Source organism: Urocitellus parryii, chromosome 12 (genome assembly GCF_045843805.1).
Source record: "Urocitellus parryii isolate mUroPar1 chromosome 12, mUroPar1.hap1, whole genome shotgun sequence".
Lineage (NCBI taxonomy): Eukaryota > Metazoa > Chordata > Mammalia > Rodentia > Sciuridae > Urocitellus > Urocitellus parryii.
The window spans coordinates 69,847,107-69,872,809 of record NC_135542.1 but is presented as its reverse complement, the minus strand read 5'-3'; the positions used below and the strand labels follow the sequence as shown (position 1 = coordinate 69,872,809).

General features: G+C 38.3%; 1 protein-coding gene across 1 annotated transcript in view; it reads right to left on the bottom strand.

Annotated features, from left to right (window-relative positions):
• Positions 1–23,423, bottom strand: part of Ppp1r21 (protein phosphatase 1 regulatory subunit 21) — a 65,046-nt gene extending 41,623 nt beyond the window's left edge. The window contains exons 1-7 of the mRNA XM_026385759.2: positions 23,340–23,423; positions 10,244–10,312; positions 8,246–8,392; positions 5,832–5,933; positions 4,515–4,679; positions 4,278–4,336; positions 3,221–3,315 (exon numbers count right to left, since the gene is read on the bottom strand). Coding sequence (XP_026241544.1) covers positions 3,221–3,315; positions 4,278–4,336; positions 4,515–4,679; positions 5,832–5,933; positions 8,246–8,392; positions 10,244–10,312; positions 23,340–23,396 — 694 coding nt within the window. The 5' untranslated portion in view covers positions 23,397–23,423. The remainder of the gene's footprint in view (positions 1–3,220; positions 3,316–4,277; positions 4,337–4,514; positions 4,680–5,831; positions 5,934–8,245; positions 8,393–10,243; positions 10,313–23,339) is intronic.
• Between the last annotated feature and the right edge of the window lie 2,280 nt (positions 23,424–25,703).

Below are 25,703 nucleotides of genomic sequence, written 5' to 3'. Positions count from 1 at the left end.
CCTACATGGAAGCATTACCTCAAAGGTTTCTTAGTCCTCTCAAAGTCACAAAATCAAATCACTAAAACCAGCTGCCTCCACCACCATTACTCTTATGACCTTTCCACATTACTATGCAGAATTAACCAACACCACCTGGATGAAACACTTTCTTCTCTAGGTTCTATTTCATTCCATTTCTCTAGCTTCTCTCCCCGCCCCCACACTTCCACCCCCATCACTGAGCTGGAGAAATCAACACAGGCAACTGACCATGGTCTGAAACTAGAGCCAAAATAAACCTTTCCTACTTTAAGTTTCTCAGGCATTTTGTCAGATAAATAGAAAGCTAACACATCTACCTTCATTAAATTTTTAAATTTTATTTATTTATTTACTTATTTATTGGTACTGGAGATTTAACCCAGGGGTGCTTTACCACCAAGCTACATTCTCAGCCCTTTTCATTTTTATTTTGAGACAGGGTCTCACTAAGTTGCTTAGTGCCTCACTAGTTTGCTGAAGCTGGCTTTGAACTTGTAATCCTCCTTTCTCAGTTCCCAAATTGCTGGGATTACAGGTGTGTGCCACCACACCCAGCTCATATTTACCTTTTATTTCTGTCAAGTGAACCACAATCTTTCCCCTTCACTGCCTTTCTTCCTAACCTCCCTGAAAGAACCAAGCTGTTCTTATTCCTTCCACAAAATTCCTCCACAGTGACTTCTCTTGCACCTGTACCATACTTAACCTCTGCCCTCACCCTGTCCCCCATTCACACAAACTTTTCTTGAGCCTGACAGCCTAGGACCAAGCCTCCATGATGGCACACCAGAACTATCATCACAAAAGCCTCAACTTCCCTTTTTCCCACTCCAAGGCAATCTACACTCTATCACTGGATTAGCCTTGTGGAGTACATGAATCTCATCAGGACAGTGCTTGGCTCAAAAATCTCTCCAACAAACAATGGCCTTATAAACAAAATCCTAAGTCCATAGCCCAAAATTCTAGGGTCCACTCCCACTCTCCCTTTCAGAACTAACTGTAACTGCCCTCTGCATCTCACTCCTAACCCCCATTACACTTAATTACTGTTCCTGGGGTCATGTTGGAACTCTAGGCCCACATATCATACTCTGCACAAATTCTCTTGCTTGTTCTCCCTCTTCTCTGTCCAATAACCTGCTTACACACACACAAGCCTGACTCAAGCACACTTACTCTGGGAAGGCTTTCTCAAACACCCACAGAATAATGTCACTTTCCTCTAAAACTCCAAGTGGTTCTTCATGGCACAGTCTAGCTTGTATTTTCTATACAAACACTTCTATATCTATCTTTGCCCTATAGACCATAAATTCCTTGAGGGTACAGATTTCTGTCTTACAAATGTTTGCATCTCCTATGCTACCTACCCATCTAGGCACTCAGCAAATGATCTCTAAATATTTTGGGAACTAAAAGTAGCTAATCCATATGTGACATAAGGACCTAAAACCAAGTGACAACTAGTATTGTTAAAGAAAGGATGAAGAGATTCAGAAAGAAGTTATTAGCACCTGATGACTAACCAATACAAGGCTTCAAATGAAAAATTTAATACAAAGATTTCAAATTCAAGGAAGCAAAGTATGCTAATTTTTTTTTATTTTTCTTTTTTTGGAGGGGCGGGGTACCAGGGATTAAACTCAGGGACACTCAACCACTGAGCCACATCTCCATCCCTATTTTTATATTTTATTAGAGACAGGGTCTCACTGAGTTACTTAGTGTCTCACCTTTGCTGAGGCTAACTTTGAACTTGAGATCCTCCTGTCTCAGCCTCCTGAGCTGCTGGGATTATAGGCGTGCGCCACCTCACCCAGCAGTATGCTAACGTTATTTACATTAATACAGAAGCTAGAAACAGATGTTGTTTTCAAAGGTTTTTGATACAATAATGACAAATGCTTATTTTAGTGTTGGACCAAACTACTACTACTATTTTCCTGTGATTTCTTCTCTTTTCTCTCCCCCCACCCACCCACACACATACACACACACACACATTCTTTCTCTCTCTCTCTCTCTCTCTCTCTCTCTCTCTCTCTCTGGTCTTCCCTAAGAAAAATTTAGGTGAAGTAAAAAAAATTAATTTCAATCATGTGATCACAGAAAAAGAAAATGTACATTAATTTAAATATAAGTTTCAAAATCCAAACAAAATTTTTCTTCACTTTCAAGATCTTGACTTAATTCTTACACAAAAGTTACTAACTTGGCACCTATTACAAATGTAAGGTATTATCTAGTTTTTCATTTGTTTTTTGCAGTAATGGCAATTGAACCCAGGGCCTTACACATGCAAGGCAAGTAATCAAGTGATACACCACTGAGCTATATCCCAAGCCATTTTTACTTTTATTTTTGTTTTGTTTTAGTGTTGGAGACTGAACCAGGAGCACTTTACTACACAGTTACATCCCCAGCCCTTTTTATTTTTTAAATTTGAGATAAGGTCTCACTAATTTACTTATGGCCTCACTAAATTGCTGATGCTGGCCTCACACTTGTAATCCTCCTGCCTCAACCTCCCAAGTTGCTGAGATTACAGCCATGAAGTAAGCCCAGCCCTTTCTATTTTTGAGACATGGTCTCACTAAATTGCCCAAGCATGACTCAAACTTTTGAGCTTTCTACCTCAGCCTCCCAAGGTGCTGGGAGTACAAGTATGACCCACCACACCCACTTGTTGTACCATTTTTGTATTTTTTTTTAAGTTCTTTTTTGTTGCTCTTGGATGTGTAAGTTACCAGACCATGCCCAGAATAAAGAGAAAGCCAGGCTTACCCAAGGCAGCTTCCTGACTGTCACTGGGGACAGACTGAAGGCCAATATCAGGCTGAAAAGATCTACCTCCCACTACCAGTATCTCCCCACCATAAACAACTTTGCTCATACAAATATCTGACTACTTTATGTGCAGGTTCATTTTTACCATGAGATATGATAAATATGTGCAATACAAAGATGTGGATTTGGGTTTTTTCCAAGAAGACTGACTCTGGAGTGATTATATGTCATTTAAAATCCCCCTATACAATATGAGAGCCTAAGCTAAGGAAAAGAACAAAAAGAAAGCAACCCTTTGTTCAGCCAATTAAATTTTTTGCCAAAGTTATTAGAATTGTTTTAATTAGTTGGCTACCACAGAGAGGTTCAAAGTCGCAAATAACAGAAAACTGTACACAATACCTACTTGTATCATTAAAAGGTACTTTTTCATTGATGATTGATAAGGATTCCTCCAATCTACCTGACAAATCTTCATGAAGACTCTTTAACTGTAATTGACTGAAAGAAAAAACATAAAACCGCATTATCCCCTGTCAGACAGTGAAACATCATTTGCTTATTACCTCAACAGCTGGTTTCATGCTCTCAGAGAACTGTGCCTGACATCTGGGACACTCTGAGCAGAGAGTTGTTAAAAGATAAAGAGAAACACTATGCCTGAATTCCAAATCCCCCCAGACTTCTGCAGAATAGTGTGAGAGTCTGGAAGAATTCATCATAGTCCCAGTATCTTACAAAACTTAATTCTTCCCAGCTCAGAGTAATCTCAGAGCCACTTCAAAAGCATAAGTTTTCTCTTCATACCACATAAATGTTTGTTCAGTATTACTCCAAAGTTTTTATTAAAAGTATTATATCAGATTTCTTCTCTTGAGCACAAAATCTGATGATTTGTTTTGACTCAATCATGAGCAGAGGTACACATGTAAACCGTTCATGTAATTCTACCAATTCATGTAATTCTACCAAAGCAACTGAAAAGAAGCAAGAAATTCATTTGAGGGGTCCTATTAAAACTTAAGATATAATGTTACATACCAAATAAATGCTGGGAGTATGACTTCAGCATGCACTGCTAAGTAATAATTTTGATGTAGATATCCCTAAATTATATCATATAACCTTTACTTTATCCAAAATGTAGCATAAAACAGTTGGCAAAGTGTTTATCAGTCAGCATTCCTGCATGAATCCTCTCTTTAGGGCAGGCTGAAATAGAAAGTATCCAGTCCTCAATATGGGAGCCCCAAAAGGGTATCTGCCATGGCCCAACATATCTGTAGGCTGAGGACTAAGGCACAAGCCCCTCTCTCAAGAATGCTAAGTCCCCAGAGAATGATAAAGGATCCTGCTCCCATCTCCTCATCTCAAATGTGAGACAGATAAGACAGATGAGTTGCTAAAACCCAAACTAAGGTTTTTTTATTTGAGGGTCCCTTGGAATTCATGTTTCCACATACCATTCTTCTGTTCGAAGTCGACATTCCTTGGCCTCCTTTTCTAGAGTCTGAGATTTTACCTGAATTTTAGAAGAAAAAGAAAAGTTGACATATTAGGTTACAGATGGGAGCACACATGGGGGCCACTCAGGCTACAGGGTCCCCTGAAATGACTAATTCTACTCTCCATAAAGCACACCAACAATTTATAAAAGCCTTAACCCACTTTTAAAACATTCTAACAATAATGAACCTTACTTCTAGTTTAGCTTTGTCATTCTGCAGTTTCTCGATGGTTTCCATGTACTTCCGTGTCAGGCCATCTACCACAGCTTGGTGCTGGGCAGCTTCTGTCTCTAAAGCAGACAGCCGACTCCGCAGCTCTGCTTCCACATGCTTGTGCTGTTCATCAGCTTCGAAAAACTGAAAAAGAAAAAAATGTTTTTTGACTTTTCACAGTCTAATATGCATAAATGAGAAAAAAAACAACAGCAGTGACTATTCACTGAGCAACTTCCATATGGCCCCATTCGCTCACTGTGCTAGATCAAATAGGCATTATCTCATTTAATCCAAGAGAGAATCAGAAGTAGTATATACAAATATGGAAATTGAAATTTGAAAGGGTTATATAACTTGTCTAATGTCTCACAGTTCAAAATATAGTAGAAATGAGATTTAAATACAAGGAACCTACCCAAAGCCTGAACTTCTTTCCTCTCGGTCTCATGAATTTCTATTGAAACAATTTTTGGCACACAGGGAATCAACTGATTAGAGTGTAACTTCAACTCTACTTACTTCCACACTGAAATAATCAAAAATTTAAGTGCTATTCCTAAAAAAAGGCAGAGCTCTTTCCCTTAATAAGAATTTAATACTGATTAAGAATTACGAATACGTACAACACAAAATATACTGAAGTCAAAAGCTCATTTTTCAAAGATAAGAATTTGTGCATATTTATTTTCCATCATTTGACCAAAAACGAGAAAAATTAGGAAGGACAGTTGGATATACTGCATTACGATTCTTACAATATGTTCAATGGTTTGAGGCATGCCAACAGCCAGGGAGTAATACACAATGCCTGACAGTGACTTTTCAACACCATATAAATTTGTGAGTACCTGCCATGAGTAAGGTTCTACCTTGGAGCTGGGCATACAAAGCATACCTAGTCTATACCCTCAAAGGCATTATAGTCTAACAGAGGTACTGATAAAAACCAACTAAGCATTAATAAATTAGAAAGCAAACCCTACTTCCTGATAACCTCATTAAATGACCCATCCAATCATTTTCCTGTGCAAAATGAATAGTGCCCAGTATATTTCTGTATTGTTAAATTATAAAGCTATTCTGCTGTACTTTGAATAAAAGCATATACTTCAAGGCAGATATCCAAATCAAGACATATGTAAGATTTGAGAAATGAAAATAAATTTAAAGACCTCAAGAGACATTAAAAATCCATCTGGACACAAAGCAGTGTATTTGCTCTGGTTTTTCCACCTTCCAGATTGTGTGACCCATTTTTTAACTGATAAAGAAAAAGAGAAAGATCTTTCTCACTTGTATATGCAACCGTTCATTTTCTTCTATCTTCTTTTGCAGATCTTCATCAAAGACACTCTTCTGCTCTTGGCTCAACTGAGAAGAAGACTCTCCACTTTTCTGATGGAAAGAATAAGTTATGTCCACATAACTTTCATCCTTTAGAGAAACATCCTAAGGTACACAGATTCTCTATCACCTTAGTAGCTTGTCTCTTCTATGTGTTCACCATTCTCAAACAACCCTGCAAAAGGTATACAGTCCATCATTTAACTTTTCCTACGTGATACAAACTGGAAGTGTAAACACTCCAAAAAGCAGGAAAACTTGAAAGAAAGAATGACAGAAAATAACAGATAAGGTTCACTATTCTTTGCAGATAAATTCAGGGGTAATTCTGTTGGAAAACAGAGCAGACCCAGAAAGCTAGTAATAATAAGTATGCTAATAAAAACCATTTCAATTTAATCTTTCAGTTTCAGAAATGAGAATTTTAGCAATTCTACGAGTCTGAGTTATTAAACTCCCTTAAGAAATTGTAATAAATAATGTAGCAGTATTTCACAAAGATAAGCTATATAAGAAATCACATAAATTTCTAAATTTAAAAAAAAGTCAGGTAAAATAAAGCTATTATAAATAAACATAAGAAAAAAGCTAAAAGATTATTTAAAAATCCCTTCACTTTGCTTTTTAACTAATATTCACTTTTTCTACTGAGAATAATAGTACTATTTAAAAGATCTAATAATGAACATTTGTTTTCAGATGATTCACAGAACTCAGACTATTCAAGGAACAATCTAACAATGCAATTGTGTTCAAACATCAGACACCACCCTTTTCTCCCTTTTCTGTATCCTCGTTCTTCACTTAAAATAAAGTTACCTACTGATTCACTATAAATTAGTTTTATTTTATTTTTTATACCTTTATTTTATTTATTTATTTTTATGTGGCTGAGGATCGAACCCAGTGCCTGGCTCATGCTAGGCAAAAGCTCTACCACTCAGCCACAACCTCAGCCCCATAAATTAGTTTTAAAAGCCCTCTGAAAACAGAGCAGCTATGTATAAACAACAATAGTAACATGAAATATTAATCACATCTGAACACAAGAGATGCAAAAAGAACAGTGCTGACTGACATGTTTGGGGGCCTCAAGTACTTCCAAATTTGGATAGCTTTAATTAAAAATAATTCACAAGTGTTATACCCACACCTCTGCTAAACAGTTGTAGTCTAGCAGGGGAGGGGATATTAATAACCTGGTGCACCTGTTTGAAGTCTAGATGGCTGTTTCCTTCCCAGAGGTCTTTCAAAATTTCCAGGGCATGTATATTTTGACAACTTCCCAAGTGACTCTAATACATGTCTATTATCCCCTGTTTCCCCCTTAACTTGAACACTAGCACTCCAGAGAATCCTCCCATGTAGGGAAATACATATGGAAAAGGTATTCACATATTATGTGGCAAATAGAGTCCTAGGCACTTTCACATGATCCCATTTAACACTCACAACGAGACACACACTGCTTCTTCGGAGTCACTGTACACTTTTACCCACTCTATTATAACTGCTTCTACCTATACATTCTGGAGTATGGCTCTCTACCTTACAAGACTCTATCACTAGCCCCTACTACCCCCGTCAAAAGCAACTTCTTAATCATAGGAGGTTCAAAAATACCAAACATCTATCCTAGTGCAGTAGCAATTTTAACTGACAAAAAAAAAAAAAACCTAAGGGAAAACATTTATTTTTAAATCTCAAGACAAGAATACCAAATTGGCCTCATAAGAATAAACACTATGAGGGCTGGGAATGTGGCTCAGGCAGTAGCGCGCTCGTCTGGCATGCGTGCGGCCTGGGTTCGATCCTCAGCACCACATACCAACAAAGATGTTGTGTCCGCCGAGAACTAAAAAATAAATATTAAAAATTCTCTCTCTCTCTCTTCACTCTCTCTCAAAAAAAAAAAAAAAAAAAAAAAGAATAAACACTATGAAAATACATCTATTTTAAACTTACAGACCTAAGTTGAAACCTGTGTTTCAATTGTCACTTTCATATTTCATATTCATATTTCATATCAATATTTCTCATTTTGTTTGCCCTACTTTGGGTTAATGGCAACTTCATGTAACTAAAAGAGATCAACAATTGTGACCAATGTGAAATATTCCACTGACTTTTCTCAGCCACTAACTCAACTATATACAAGTTTGGTGCTCATACATCTCTTAAAACTGACTTTTGCAGTTTTAATATCTACTAAATAGTAGATATTAATAGCAAACATCTGCTTTCTTGACCCAATATCAACATATAATAATAAAATGTTAGAGAACCTGGAGATGGGGTTTTCTGCTGAAACCAGTGTCTGCGCCTCATGATGAGCCACACTAACTTGCCTTTAAAGAACCTACCTTGTTTTTCTTGCCTCGAGGCTCACTTAGGGATAGTTCATCTTGAAGTAGCTCTACCCTCTTGGCAAGCTGCAGATTTCGAAATGTCAAACTATCCATTTCCTGTTGTAGTTTCCTCAATGACTGATCCTTCATTTTCAGTTGTTCCTATATCAAAGTGAAAACAAAATGTACCTCACCCTTTAGCCTTGAGGTTTAAAGATAATAGGGGGAAAAAATCTTTGTTCCAGGAAAATATAATCAAAATCTCTTGCTTTAGGAAATTCGAGTTGCATGTTTGTCATTTCAGTTCTTATGTTTTTAGCTGTGTTTTGGGAAAGAATCATCTTTTGGCCAAACCAAGTAAATTAAAAAATAAAATTAAAAAAGCAAGTATACTGAAATAACAGTGTTGAAAACTTAAAAGTAAAATACCTACAACTATATTTTGTTAAATCTATGACAGTAAACAAACACAAAGCCTGAGGACACAAATTTATAAACCTAAATTTGTTTTAAGAGAATTCAAACTCACTATTGATACCCTTCAGTGAACAAGGAGGGGAAAAAATGTATTTGTATTTCTTTTTTTCTATAAATTCTCTCTGCTTGAATATAAATCAGTCAAAATATGGAAATATGGAAAGCTAGAGAGAAATATTTAGTTTGGCTCTATTTTGAAAAAACAGAACAGTCAGGTGTAGTGGGGCAGGTCTGTAATCTCAGCTACTTGGGAAGCTGAGGCAGGAGGATTCCAAATTCAAGGCCAATTTCACCAACTTAGTGAGACCCAATCTCAAAATAAAAAATAAGAAAGGGTTGGGGATGTGGCTCAGGTGAAGTGCCCCAATCTGACAGTCTGTCTCACACACACACACAAAGTCAAGTCCATGAATATTTACCATACCCAGCAATTCATTTAAAGCCTATTACTGAGGAAAGTATTTCCTATTTGTTGTAGTCTGCTTTCATGTTTGACAGCCTCCTATTGCTGGTTGTTTGATTAACTATGATTGTAGCGATAGTGCTAACAGTGGTGGCAGTGGCGATGGTGACCACTGTTTCCATCTATGGAGCACTCACATATCAGTGCTAAGTATATTTATTATTTTATTCACGATTTACAACAACTCTATAGAGGCTGATAACATTAGCATCCCCCTTGCAGAAACTGAAGTTTAGAGAGAGTTTGGAATAGGATCTTCCAAAATTAATGACTGGTTAGTAGAGCTGGAACATTAGTCAACTGGTGGTAACTTATTATAATAATGTAAAGAAATTACTTTTTGTTTTATTATTCATTACAATGGTCATTGTAATTACAACATAGTTGATAATTTGCTAGTCTGCTAGATTAGACTGTTAGGTTGTCCAAGAAGGAATCTATATCCTAGTATTAAATTATCCATCACTTAAAAATATCACTAAGCATTATTTATTACATGCCTACCAAAATGAGGTAGAAACAAATTCCTTCATTTCCTATCATATTTCTCCACTAAGGTCAACAAAGGTGCTGATGGTAAAATTTATCACTCAGTGTTCAGATTAACAAAGGTAATTAATATCAACTAGCTCAACTAAAGGCAAGATTAATAGACTAAATGATTTATACATTCAAATCCATTTATTAGGGCCCTACCATCTGCTGAGTGCCAAGGATACAAATATGAATACAACATAGCCCCCTCCAAGTGCTGTCTGGAGATGACCACAGATGAGAAGCCCCATTAATCCAGATGGATTTTAGCTAAATAAAGGCAAGGTACAGAAGAAATGTATTAAAGTCAAATAACACTTTTAAAGTAATTTTTAGCTAAGAAAATCAAAATATAATATTCATGTAATAGTAATTCCTAAGCAAGTAGGAGTGTTAAACACAAAAAAGAATATTACTATCCCCTATCCTTAGTGAATCAGTGTCAGAATTGGGACTTTTACCCTGAAAACCAGCTGAATCCCCTGCTTTGAGTATCACCAAACGCTTAACATTCATAACATAAATGATCTGTTAGATACCTTTAAAGCAGCAGAATTTGCTTGTTCATCCACAACACCTTTTTTTAGGACCTGATTCTGAGCCCGAAGCTAAAAATGGAGAAAGCAATAATTATTTTTAATAAAGCAATTAGAGATCACTTGTAATTACTTTATAGGAATCATTACATTGAATAAGTATCTTCTTGTGTATACATACACACACACACAAATTGTACCTGCATGTGCCCCCAAAGAACATAGCAGATATCATAATTTGCCATTTTATAAATAAGGACACACAAGCTGAGTTCCACAATGACATAAAACTAATTGATGACAAAACTGTGACTAAAATCCATGTCTCCCATTTTTAGCCCAACATTCCTTATGTAAAACTAAGTCAGGTCCTTAAATTAAAAATACAAAAAATAAAAAGAAGAATGAAAACAAAGAAAAAAATATAATAAATAATAGGGTACTAAATATGCCATTTTCCTTGAAATTCTGACACATAATTAGTAAAATACATATAGTTGGACATATTATGGAATAAGAAAGTGGCTCAAGTGGTAGCGCGCTTGCCTAGCATGCGTGAGGCACTGGGTTCAATTCTCAGCACCACGTAAAAATAAAGATATTGTGTCCACCTAAAAAACTAAAAAATAAAAAATATTTTTAAAAAATCAAATTGTGGGACACTAACATACCCAGCAGGACACCACCTCATATTAGACTTGCAAATGTCATCACAGACAATAGCCTTAGAATGGTAGACCTGTTATCAGGCATCAGTCAAGGCAGTGCACAAAAACTAAGAACAGGTTCAGTTTTTAAAATAATAATATCCCCTTGCATTTTAACACTCATTACAGACCAGGCACCATCTGAAGTGCTTTCTACACATTACCTCATCTAATCCTCACAATCCTAGGAAGTAAGTATTCTAATTATCTCCAGTTTAGAAATGAGGAAGACGAGGCACGAAGAAGTGGTAGCAATGCTGAGATTCAGACCCTAGCAGTTTGACTCCACTGTTGTAATGCCAACTAGACAATGGTGACTGCTATTTTACAAAGTTATATTGAAGGGAAAAAAAAGGAGCAGGCTGGTGAAGGGGAAGCTTGAGAAGAGGAGGGAGAACTTGAGCTTTTTTTTTTTTCTCCATTGCTAACTACTAAAAATTCAGGCATAACTTTATTTAAAATAAAAGCACACTTTATTTAAAATAAAGTACACGCCTGTAATCCCAGCAGCTTGGGTGGCTGAGGCAGGAGGTACAAGTTCAAAGCAAGTCTCAGTAACTCAGTGATGCCCTAAGCAACTTAGCAAGACCCTGACTCTAAATGTAAAATAAAATAAAATAAAGTATGTGAATAAAAAAAAATATGCAGTTTGATTTTTGACTTATGTATTCATCTGTGTAACCGTCACTGGCAGAGTTCTAGAAGGTAAAATCCACTTTTCTAGTAAGAGTAATATATTCACAGGAGAACACAGCATGTATAAGAATAAATACAGACTCATATTCCAAGGGCCCAGTCTATTCTCTGAAAATGAAATAATAGGACAATTTTATTTATGAGATTTAGGGAAAAAAAAACTATTTCTAATTGTGCATAACTCAGATCTGTTTCCTTTAAACTATGGAAAAATGATTCTTCTGTGTCAAAAAAAAAGAAATATTTGACTGCTAAACCATAAACTAAATATTTAAATTCTATAGAAAATGTACAATTCTATGACTAAAAGAATAAAAGGATGAACTTACTTTTAGAAAGTTAAACATCACACTAAACTGCTACAACAGAAAGCCATTATGCCATTTATTAGACAACATAAACTTGAGAAACCTCACTTCACCTTTGGAACATCAGCCACATGGTCTACAAAAGGGATGAATATATATACCCTATCTTCCTTTTTCTGAGGCTGTTGTGAGAACCAGATAAGAGACCTACACAAAGCAATTTTGAAACGATAAAGTATTCCACAAATGGAAACTGAAGTCTCATAATTAGAATGGACCCAAAGGGACAACAGGTGCATTTTTTATACTTTGCCCAAGGAAGGCATTGTACTAAATGATATGAGAGATAGAAAGAAATAAAAGATACGGTCCCCGTTTTTGAAAAATTTGTAATTTAAAAGGGAAGATCAAATATGAAAAGATAATTAGGTCCGGGCGCAGTGGCGCATTGCCTATAATCCCAGTGGCTCGGGAGGCTGAGACAGGAGAATTGCAATTTCAAAGCCAGCCTCAGTAACACCCTATCTCTAATAAAATATAAAACAGGGCTGGGGATGTGGCTCAGTTGCTTGTGTGCCCCTGGATTCAATCCCCAGTACTACTAATAATAATAATAATAATAATAATAATAATCATCAATACTAGTACTTCCTGCTCTTTAAAAAAAAAGAGTATGAACATTACAACCCATTATTAAATCCCAAGTTTTTAATTCTGCTAATATTTCAATGAAATTGACACAGGTCCATTAAAATAGACTGAAAATCATAATCTAGAACTTATATATCCTTTGTTATCATAAAGAATAAAACAGAGTGTCTTTTAAATAGGACATTGGGACAATATGACATCTTTAAAGTATATAAGTCATCCTATAAGTAGAACGTTTGGCAAATATTACATCTGAAACTATGGGACAAAATGGGTTCTCTAGAAAAGGAGTTGATGAACTAAGGTCTGCAGGCCAAATTGGCTTTCTACCTACTTTAAAGTTTTACTGGATCATAACCATACTCATCAGTTTCTGTATTGTATACAACAGAAAGATATTAATAGTCGTAATAGATACTGTATAGCCCCCAAGCCTAAAAGGTGTACTAGTGTATTATTTGGCTCTTTACTGAAAAAGTTTGATAACCTCTGATCTATAAGTTCAAAAGGGAGAAATACCAGTTTAATACTAACTTACATCATGCAACATTCTACTTTTTAAGTAATATTAACATACTTGTGAATAATGTGTTACTTGGTCTGTTTTTCTGTTTTGTTTTGGGGGGGAGTTTTCTTTTGTGTGTGTGTGTGTATGTGCATGCATGTGCTGGGGATTGAACCTAGGGATACTTTGCTACTAAGCTACATCCTCAGTTTCTTATTTTTAGACAAGGTATAACTAAGTTGCCAAGGATGGCCTCCAAATTGTAATCCTCCTGCCTCAGCTTCCCAAACAGCTGAGATTACAGGAATATACCACCACACTGGCTAGAATCACAGCAATTTCAAACAGAAATTAACCACGACTTTCATTGGTAATGCACAATGAAAGCAAACTGAAAAGACCACTTCGTTAGAAAGCAAAAACGAACATTCAAATAATTATTTAACATTTAATATGATTATAATAAAACATGATTTGGATTTCCCTTTGGAAATGTTGTTGCTAAGCTGAAAACTCAACATGGTTTCAAAGAAACTGCTTAACAGAAAATACTGCTTTTTAAAAAAATGTTTATCTAAAATACCTGTGTATTATTTAGTAAGTAGGAAAGGATAACAATGATTAGCTTGGCAGAATCTACTGCCATTCCAACCATACTATGTAGCATTTGATGCTCCCTGCACTTCAGCACCATTGCCACCACATGACTGCACAACAGAATGAGCAATATGTCAAATGCTGATAGTGCTGTGATCAGTCTGGTCTTTTAGATTCCATCTTCCTCCTCTCCAGCATTCACCACAGAGGGGAGGCAAACACAGTGTTTCTGTTTTAGATACAGTTCCAAGATCACCAGATGAGCTCTAATGCTGGTAGGAGATGAGTGTGGAGAATTCAATACATTTTGATATAATGGAGAAACAACTGCCCTCTAGTCTCCATTAGACACAAAAACTCCAAAAGACAATGCAGGCTATTTCCAGACGTTGCACATCAAGCTCTTCTGTTCCTTTCAGTGGAGGACAGTACCTCCAAATCCCAACTATGTAGCCCTCTTAATCCTTCTAAATCTCATTTTGTTGTCCTGTAAAATCTGATTAACTTTATCTTTATTTTGAAAGTACAGCCTTTCTTTACTTTGGCCAACCAGATCCCATCTGTCCTTCTAGAAGCCCACTTCTTACCTCTGATCCTACTTCCTCCATATTTTTTTCCTAATTGCTCCTTGCAGCCCATAGTGAGCTTGCTTCTCAGTTTCTTTGGCATTTATTAGTAATAAGACATCTCTCACTAAACTGTTCAATTTAATTTCTTAAAGTTATTTATGTATGATTTCTGTACTCCTCTCCCATCTGTTAATATAAACTGTTCTTTGTGGTAAAGACTCCAATATACGTCCTTGTATTTCCTGCTTACAATGAAAGATCAATGCTGTGGATAGAGAAAGCACTCAAAGTTTTAGTCAATTAATCAAATTACTGAATATAAAGGTATTTAAATGTAATGCATTATACAACTATAAGAGACCATCGTCACTTTAACATTTCCTAAGACCCTTCTCCAAACGATTAGAACCTGTGGTCCTATTGGACACCAAGAATCCTCACAAGTCCTGAGAATGCTTCTCTAATAATTAGTGCCCAGACCTGTTCTGTTTAACTTTGGTTCTGGAGTAATCCAGCATCATCCAGGCCTATCACAAAGCTATTTCTCTAGGGACACAGAGTAGTGGTGAGCCAACTATGAACTCTCTCACACCACCCTGACAATTTCTCATAGAACAATTGGCCAGATATGAGGGATTTATAGTTTTCAAACACAAACTGTTGGAGGGCTTTGTGGAGAGAGTTCAATGAGTCACCCACATGCATTGTTCATCTAAACCTCAATCATCTGGGTTTAAATCATTTTTTACATGGCTGTTTTCATGCAATGGACAGTTTGACATTTAAACATGTTTTATAACCCTATAAAATGAGCCTTTAAACATACAGCTTTTCTTCATCAAAAAGTTATGTGGGCAACTAGTAACCCTAAGCCTCACCTAAACTCTGATTCAAAGCTTCAGAATGTGCTAGGTGCAGTGGTACATGCCTATATTCCCATCTACTCTGGAGGCTGAGACAGGAGGAGCACAAGTTCAAGGCCAGCAAGGGCAACTTAGAAAGACCTTATCTCAAAATATAAATGAAAAGGGCTGGGGATGCAGCTCAGTGACAGAGTGATTGCCTAGCATATGCGAGGCCCTGGAATCAATTCCCTGTCTGTGTCTGTCTGTCTGTCTGTCTCTCTCTCTCTCTCTCTCTCTCTCTCTCACACACACACACACACACACACACACATCAAAAAAAAAAAAAAAAAGCTTCAGAACATTGAAGTTATCTGCAGATATGAATTGCCTTACCTGGCCTTGATGATCCCTAAATCTCCTTCCAGGTATAGCATTTAAGTATACTAAAGTGTTGGAAATACCAACTGGTCTTTCTCTCAGGCTATTTGCTTGTTCCTATGCCAGCAAGGGATAAAGCATGTGCAGGCTACTTACTATGCACTAATGTCTGGGTTTATTTTGTCACTGATGCAGGAAAAAAACTCCTCTTCAACCCAGCCCAAAATGGAACCTTTTCTCCTTCTCCTGCTCTCATGCAGGGAAATTCATGAGGACAACTACCCTCAACCCTTGCAGTCAAGCTACCCACCATCAGTGACTGGATGGGTAAGACACTGAACTAAAGAGGAAGAGTGGGCCAACCCTTGTCTTTCTAGGACCTGGCTGTTCACTATTCAAAGTGTAGTCCATGGATAGTTGCAGCAGCACTGCTTGGGAACAGAATCTCACACCCAATCCCAGAACCACTAAAACAGGATCTGCAGTTTAGCCAGGTCTTCAGGCAAATCACACAGATATCTACATTTGGGATGCACTGATCTAAGATCTAAACAAGCCCCATTCAACAGGGTAGCGATTTAAATTTATTTAAAATAAATAAAATCTAAAATTTAGTTCCTTATCCACACTCTTCATTTTGAATGCCAATTACCACACATGGCAAGTAGTTAATCTGCTAGACAGCACAAAGAACATTTTCATTCTCATGGACAGTTCCATTGGATAGCACTGAACACAAAGTTGTTCTTCAAACCAGCTTCAGTATGAACCCAGCTCCTGAGGCTACTTCTCTCACAGCAAGGAGTGATAATCAGATTCCACCAAGCCTCATTATCTGAACAGAAAACACAATGAACCAAACTGACTCTTTCCCAATATAAGTAGCTCTGTACTCAGAGGATAAGTCTAAAAAGTTCCCAATGGAGATCTCCTTCACAACTAAAAGAAGCATTAATTGCAAAGTAAACTGTTAGAGAATTAATGAATGTTTGGCTCTCCTATCAGTTTCAACTGCTTCAAATAAAGATTCATAAAGTACCAGAGGGCTGTGTGCAGCTGCACATGCCTCTAATCCCAACAGCTTGGAAGGATGAGGCAGGAGAATCGCAAGTTCAAAGCCAGCCTCAGCAACTTAGTGAGGCCCTAAGCAACTTAGCAAGACTCTGTCTCTAAATAAAATATCCTGTACATCAGTGATGGGTCAACTCAAAGAGAAATTAAGGAACTTTTCCCATTCACAGTAGCCTCAAGAAAAATAAAACATTTGGGAATCAACTTATCAAAATAGGTGATACACCTCTACAATGAAAACTACAGAACACAAAAGAAAGAAATTGAAGAAGACCTTAGAAGATGGAAAGATCTCCCATGCATAGGCAGAATTAATATCATCAAAACAGCCATATTACCAAAAGCACTATATAGATTTAATGCAATTCCTATTAAAATTCCAATGTTATTCTTCATAGAAATAGAAAAAGCAATCATGAAATTCATTTGGAAAAATAGGGGGCTCAGAACAGCCAAAGCAATCCTTAGTAAGAAAAGTAAAGCAGAAGGCATCACAATACCAAGACCTTAAATTTCACTACAGAGCTACAGTAACAAAACCAGCATGATACTGGCACCAAAACAGACATGAAGACCAATGGAAGACAACAGAAGACACAGAGACAAACCCACATAAATACCATTATCTCATACTAGACAAAGGCTCCATAAACATACGTTGGAGAAAAGATAGTCTCTTCAACAAATGGTTCTGGGAAAATTGGAAATCCATATGTAGCAAAATGAAATCAATCCCCTATCTCTCACTCTGCACAAAACTGAACTCAAAGTGGATCAAGGACCTAGGCATTAGACCAGAGACCCTTGTACCTCCTAGAAGAAAAAGTAGGCCCAACTCTCCATTATGTCAGCTTAGGAACTGAATTCTCCAACAAGACTCCTAAAGCACAAGAAGTAAAATTAAGAATCAATAAATGGTATGGTTTCAAACTAAAAAGCTCTTCACAGAAAAGGAAACAAATCAAGAACGTGAAGAGAGAGCCTACAGAATGGGAGAAAATTTTTGCCATCTACACCTCAGATAGAGCACTAATCTCCTATATAAAGAACTCAAAAAACTTAACACCAAATAAATAAATAACCTAATCAGTGGTGCCAATGCCACTTCACAGAAAAAATACAATTGGTCAACAAATATATGAAAAAAATGTTCAACAACTCTAGCAATTAGGGAAATGCAAATTAAAACTACATTGAAATTTCATCTCACTCCAGCCAGAATGGCAATTATCAAGAATATAAATAATAAATGTTGGGGAGGATGTGGGGGAAAGGTACACTCATACATTGCTGGTAGGGCTGCAAATTGATGCAACCACTATGGAAAGCAGTATCAAGATTTCTCAGAAAACTTGGAATGGAACCACCATTTCACCTAGTTATCCCACTCCTGGATGTACACCCAAAGGACTTAAAATCAGCATGCTACAGTGACACCGCTGCAACAATGTTTATAGCAGCTCAATTCACAAAACTGAAACCAACTTAGGTGCCCTTCAACAACTGAATGGATAAAAAAAAAAAAATTGTGGAATGGAATATTACTCTGCCATAAATAAGAATGAAATTATGGCATTAGCTGGTAAATGGATGGAACTGGAGACTATCATGCTAAGTGAAATAAACCAATCCCAAAAAACCAAAGGCCAAATGTTCTCTCTGGTATGCAGCTGCTAACACACAATAAGAGAGGTGGAGAGAAGAATAGAAGTACTTTGGATTAGACAAAGGGGAATGAAGGGAAGGGAGAAGGGATGGGAAAAGGAAAGACAATGGAATGAATCTGACATAACTTTCTTATGTACATATATGGATATACAACCAGTGTAATGCCATGTTATGTACAACTACAAGAATGGGAAGTTATACTCCATGTATGTATGATAGGCCAAAATACATTCTACTGTCATGTATATCTAAGAAGAAATCAAATAATAGAAAGGAAGGAAGAAAGGAAGGAAGAAAGAAAATACAAAAAGTGCTGGGAATGTGGCTCAGTGGTTAAGCACCCCTAAGTTAAGTCCCTAGTACCAAAAAGGAAAAAAAAAACAAAAACACTAGTTTCAATAGAGAAAGCATGATGGCACATGCCTGTAATTCCAGCAACTTGGGAATCTGAGGCAGGAGGATCATAAATTCAAGGCCAGTCTGAGCAACATATCAAGAACCTGTCTCAAAATTTAACAAAAAAGGGCTGGGGTGGCTCAGCAGTAGAGTACTCGCCTAGCACGTGTGAGGCACTGAATTGGATCCTCAGCACCACATAGGAACAAATAAATAAAATAAGGCTATTGTGTTCAACTACAACTAAAAAAAAATTAACAAAAAAATTTTAAAGGGCTGGGGAAAAATGACAAATTTAATTTTTAGCAAAATTATTTTGCTAATACTTTGCTAATACCAATTCTCCACTCCCCCTCTCCATTTCTGATACCATTTCTTGAACTTTGATCTTTAAAGTTTAGCATGTGCTATGGTTAGAATGTTCAGGGTCCCCCAAAAGTTCATATCTAAAGGTTTGGTCTATAGGGTGGCCACACTGGGAGGCTCTGTGGACCCTGGGGTCTGTTTGTCTCTGCATGATGATTCAAAAGGTAATTAAGTGCTTGCTCCCAAGTACTCCTGCCACTGTCATTCACCATGTGCCATAAGTATCAAGGGTGAGCCTTTACTAAGCCTTTCACTGTTTGGGCTTGGAACTTTCAAAACTGTGAACTAAATAAACATTTGTTATAAGTTAGCTGCCTCAGGGACTGTGTGGCAGTAACACTTACTTACTAATATAATTTGCAACAAAATCACAGTAGTTTGTTACAACATAGACTTGCTGGGTTCTACCACGAGTTTCAGATTCAGTAAGTCCAGGGCAGACTCAGGAGTCTGCATTTCTAATCCATTCTCAGATAATAGGGGTCCAGGACACACACTTTGAGAATCACTGACCTAGCACAACACAAACATTAGCAAGATCTTGAGACTTGCTCACACATGGTACAGGCAATACTGCCTTGATTAGCTTTCCCTTGCATCTTTACCTAATAACTTTGAAAACCTGTCCCTACATACCTTCTCCCTCCCTCAAACCACTGATTCTGACATTTTAAAAGCCTCTAATGACTTCCTAGTTGCCCAAACCACTGGAGTCTTCATCTCCATTTTTATCAACCTTTCTATAACACTTTGTTTTAGCAACCTGTTTGGTTCCTAATTCTGTCCTGTATTGGCCTCCATGGTTCATCTTTTATCTAACCATATTCTCAGCGTCTTTTATGGGAGCTTCTCAATACTTGGTGGGGGTTTTTTTGTTTGTTTTTGTTTTTTGGGTTTGTGTGTTTGTGTGTGTGTGTGTGTTGTCGTTATTGTTGTTTTTAAAACTTCTTAGGATGAAAAATTATTACCATAGTTCTTAAGCAAGGAAAGACCCTTTCCTGAATTACAAGCTGAGATGTACACCAAAGAATGAGAACATTTTTCAAAGTCTTTGGATTAAGGATCGTGCTTACTGCTCTTCTGATATGTAGGCTTCCTTCTAGAGTAACAGAAAATCTTTTTCCTTAGTATCCTAAATAAAACAAAAGTACAGTATAAATAGATTTCAGTATCAGCCCACAATTTCTGTACCAGGGAAGGTAATAAAATGATTGACTACCCCTTGCATAGGCACAGGAATGAAGAGGTCATAGAACTCATCTAGAAAATGTCTCACACTGGAATTGACAGGGAAAAGCACATGAAATTTTTTGACCAGTCTCTGTATCTTGTGCTGTAAAATTTCTATAGCAATGCAATGTAAAAGAATGAGAAAAGGAGCTGGGCACAATGGCTCACACCTGTAATCCTAGCAACTCAGAAGCTAAGAAAGGAGAATCACAAGTTTAAGGCCAGACTCAGCAACTCAGCGAGACCTGTTTCAAAAAAAAAAAATTTTTTTAATGGGGTGGGGGGCTAGGAATATAGCTCAGTGGTAAAGAAATGGTCAGGCCCGATAAAGGAGATGGTCCCAAGCTTGATAAACTTCCTATATTCCCCTTAGCATCCCTCCTCCTGGCACATCCTTCCCATGAGTGTTCCCCACATTTCTACCCAGATTAACTCTCAAAGTTCATCTTTATGGGAATTACTTTAAAACATTAGACTTTGTCCTCACTTTTAGCCAGGTCATCTCCATTAGAAATTTTCAGCAATTACCCCTCAAATCACCTCAAGCTAATGTGTGAATCGCCTAACTTTAATGTGCCCTCCATCACTACATTTTATGACTGCATCTAGCCTTTAACATCCCCTTTGTTCCAAAGGGCTCTCTGTCCTGTCAATCTTCAACTGTCAGTGGCAGTTATAACTCTTTACCTCAGAACTTCAGGGTCACTGTTGAGTCCTCCCTCACTCACCAAGTCCCAAAGAATGCATGAGACCCAAAGATGAGCACCTTAATGCACTCTTTATATCTTTCATCAGTTTAGTGCTATGAACAAAGCATTCACTCAAAAAGGAAGTAATCTAAGAAGTATTTTTTTAATTATGGTTCCTGATTCCAGCCTCCCCTCTCCATCCCCAAAATCACTAACTTTATTTAACCCTACATTATTCTCCCCAAAACTATTCCAACAGCCTACTATTTAGTTACCTTTTCACCAATCTTGCCCCATTTCAACCCATACTCCATACAGTCAGCAGTTTCTTTCCTAAAAGTAATGTCACTCCCCAACTTAAAAAAAATATATAACTCAAAAGATAAAGACCACAGTGGGTGTGGTACAACATGCCTGTAATCCCAGTTATTTGGGAGGCTGAGGCGGGAGGGGTGGAATATGGAGGCCAGCCTGGGCAATTTAGACTCTGTCTCAAAATAAAATAAAATGGCCCAGAGATACAGCTCAGTGGTAGGGCACCCTGAATTCAATCCTGGAGATTAAAAAAAAAAAAAAAAAAGATAATGTTCACACTTATTATTTGATATCCACAACTCATGATCCAGTCCAAATTGCTTACCTCTCCAACCTCATTTCACCACTCTGCCATTTATCTTACAGAGTCTGGAAAGCTACTACCTCCTCCTTCCACCTTCCCTACTCCCTACTCTAAATAACTTTTAGCCTTACTCCAGGAGGACTGCCTTGGTGCTCCCTTTGAACTAGCACTTGTTATACTGTACCATAATTATGTACTATGTTTGAACTTTCTCTTAAAGGTGACCCTTATAGCTAGAACCCTGCCTCACTCAATGGACCCTGGCATAATGCTCACAGGTAGTCCATTAAGTATCTGTTAAACACATTTGTATAACTAAAAGAATAAAATCTTTCAAAGTTTTTTAATTACTTTAGGAGGCTATAAAATTATTTGATCAATGTAGTAACTGCTCAAAACATTTTTGCAACTCCTCTTTTGCCATTTGGAATTGCTTTCTGAGCTTGTTTACTCTCCAAAAAAGAAAATCAGTCCCTTTATACCCACAAAACATTTTCAACCAAATATAGTAGAGGCAACTTTGAGCACTGCCATCCTCCACCCTACCCCCCTTCATTGTATGGATTGGCTCCAAACTTTTGGTCCTTTCAAACAAGGAAATTCTCCTTCAAAGGATGAAAACTTGCCTTCACTGACACTGTGTCACAGGATCTTAAGATGATTTCAAATGGTAATGCAAGAAAGTTTTGCAGTTGGAATGTGTAGTGCCTCAAAGGGCTCCTATTTGATGGTGAAGACTTAAGTGTTTATGTTTAGATACGGGTTTTATTTTTCAAAAACATTTCATTTCACCTTGCTGAATATCTGTTGAATGAAATCCTAAGGGGGGAGGGGGTGGGGGGAATGGTGCATCTCAATTTCTCCAAAACTGTAAAAAGGGGGCTAAGTCTTCCCATTGACTCCATGAATGCCAAGATCACTGAAAATTCAGCTTAATGACTGCTGAATCAATTTCCAAAGATCAAAGCGCTTTAATAACTTCATTAAAATATTAAGGCAGAAACACCCTACCCAGAAACTGCACCACCCTTGTCCAAGGAAGGAGTTCCACCATTTAAGACTGATGCTGTAAATACGACAAAGGAGCAGGTCCCTATTTTGCTTAATTCAACATGTATGGAGCAACTGCTGGTTGTTCTGTCCTATTCCTGGTGAATGAGAGGAGAGGAGAGAGGGAGGGAGGGAAGCAGAGGGAAAGTGAGGAGAAGGGAGAGAGGGGGAGAGGGCACAGCCCTAGTACTCAAGCTGCAAGCTGTCAAAATCATTCCAGACAACATCTTGCGAGAGCACTGAATACATTCACAGCCATCCATCTCTAGTGAGGCAGTTTACACGAATGACACTATTTACCCTCCCAAATAGATTTAGGGGCAGAAATGGCTCTTAATCATCCCTAAGGGAAGGGAAGAACAACGGTAGATCTTCCCCATCACTTGGTATGGGAAAAGTGCAGCTAGGGAAGGGGTGGTCCAAACCTTTCTCTTCCCCTCAGGGCCAGCACCAGAGGCAGAAGCCTGGATTTCTGACATCCCAGTGCCAAGCCCTCTAGTTCAGTAAGAAGGAACAATCAAACTCCAGCTCATTTCTGCAGAGACGCACACGGACCCAGCCACCGCCCGGCCCCATCTCGTGGGAGCTGCAGGTAGAGGCAAGGTAATGGTGGACAGAGAAGGTGGAGGGGAGGGGCGGGGAGGGGCGCGCTCGCGTCCCCCTCAGTGGTCCCCCTCCGTCCCGACAAGTCGCTGCCAAGGCAACCCAAAGCCGCAGGGCCAGGGACCCCTTACTCCCCGCCCACGTTGGGTACCTTCGAGTACTCCTGAGCCAGCTTCTGGTACTTCCCCTGCAACTCTGCCGAGGCCATGGCCTCCCCCGCCCCGTCCAGGCCAGGCTGTCCAGGCCGCTCAGTCCCGCCCCCCGCCCCCAACCCCAGACCCGCTCCAGGACACGGCTCAGCCAGCGTCTGCTGCTCGGCCACTGCCGCCGCGCCTCCTCCTCCGCTTCCGGGTTCTCGGGGTGGGAGGAAGGCGGAGTGGGACCGGGGGCGGAGCGACCACCGGGGGCGTGTCGACGTCTCGACGTCACCGCCCCACCCTTACGCCCCCGAGCACGTGCGCGCGCCGCCTCGCTGGCGCGCCGGGATTCTGCCTCTGAGAGCAGAGGGCGCCATCTTGGGCCACGCGACAAGATGGCGACCCGGAACGGAGACAGGGCGTATCGGGAAGGGAAGCGACTGATGAGTGTACAGAATGGGCGGGGGACGGAGAAGTGAGACCGTGGTTGCGAAGAGCAGAGGACCGGAAGAAGAAACATTCTAAGAACATCAAGAATTCTAATCTACCCCGTGCTTCCCAGTTCCTATGGCAACCGACTGGCATTTGATGGTTACCTTGTTCACAAGGAGCGTGGAGAGAAAGACCGCTGTATTCCGCTATCTGGTTATCCGGAGATGGCAGCGGGACATGTCCTGCACTGTGAACTATCAGACCTACCCCAAATGTATAACGCTGCTGCCACTTTCTCTTGCTCCAGACCAGACAAACCCTTACTGTCTTTTTTGCATTTTGATATTGAAATTTCTTTGTGTCGGTTCTCTACCCAAGTCGCCCGCCCACCACTGTCCCCGGAAGCACAAGTTAGAGTCTTTTTCAGTGAATTGAGTAAAAGGCCGTTAGGAAATTGCAGATATTTTCTGCCAAGCATGCAGATAGAGTGGAGTTAACAGTAAAAAAAAAAAAAAAGGAAGCAAAACTAGTCTGCCTGGGTTATTTTATGACACTTTTGCTTGAATGACAAACTGCATCCACTGATTAATTTTAATGTTTTTTAGAATTTTAGTAGGCATTGCATTTCATTGCAACATTGAAATTTTCATCAATAAAGAAATGGATAAATAGATATAGGCTACATATTTGCCATGAATTACAATATGGATATTAAAACTAATGACTAGATTTGTGTGTATCTGCATTTGTTTGTATCAACAGGGCAAAAGGCCATGTTAAATATAAAAAGAAATTGCGTCATACTATAGGTACATTTTTGAAATAAGTAACATTTGTATTGTTTGTGGACACACAAACATGTACTAAAAATACAGAAACAAGAACTGAAAGGGATACATTAAATTCTGGATACTGGTTGCCTCTAATGAGAAACAGGGTGAGGAAACTGGGAAGAAGAAAGGAATGTAAACTTTACTACAGGGTGTGTGTATTTTGTGTGTGTATTGGTTACTGGGCATTGAACCCAGGGGTGCCTTACCATTGCACTACATCCCCAGTTTTTATTGTTGTTGTTTGTTGTTTGTTTTACACAAGGTTTTGCCAAATTGCCAAACCTGGCCCCAAACTTGTGATCCTCCTGCTTAGTATCCTGAGTTGCTTGGATTGTGCCACCACACCCAGCCTAAACTTTATTTTTATTTCCTTAATTTTTAAAGTAAATATGATAGGGTTAACATTATCTAAATAATAGTATAGAGATGTTATATTAGCACTTTAGAATGCTTGAAATTTTTCATGATTAAAAAACTGTTATATGAAAAAATGTTAGACATTAGCAATTAGGGAAATACAAATCAAGAATACATTGAGATTTCATCTCATTCCAGTTAGAGTGGCAGCCATCAAGAATACAAACAACAATAAATGCTAAAGAGGATGTGGGGGGGGGGGAGAACACTTTTACATTGTGGATGAGATTTTAAATTAATACAACCACTATGTAAATTAGTATGAAGGTTTCTCAGAAGACTAGGAATGGAACCACCATATGACCCAGCTATACCTCTCCTTGGTATTTATCCTAAGAAATTAAAAAAGTCATCATACTGTAGTGATACATGCATACCTATGTTTATAGAAACACAGTTCACAATAGCCAAACTATTGAACCAGCCTAGGTGTCTTGTCAGATGAATGGATAAAGAAAATGTGATATATACAATGAAATTTAATCCAGTCATAGTAAGAATGAAATTATGTCATTTGCAGGAAAATGGTTGGAACTTGAGAACATTAAGTGAAATAAGTCAAACTCAGAGAGTGAAAGGTTGTATGTTTTCTCTCATATGGGAGGTTAGAGAGGAAAAAGGAAAAGAAAGGTGTGAGGCTAGGGAGAATGTCATGAAAATCAAAGGGAGATCAGTAGAGTAGAAGAAAGGGACCAG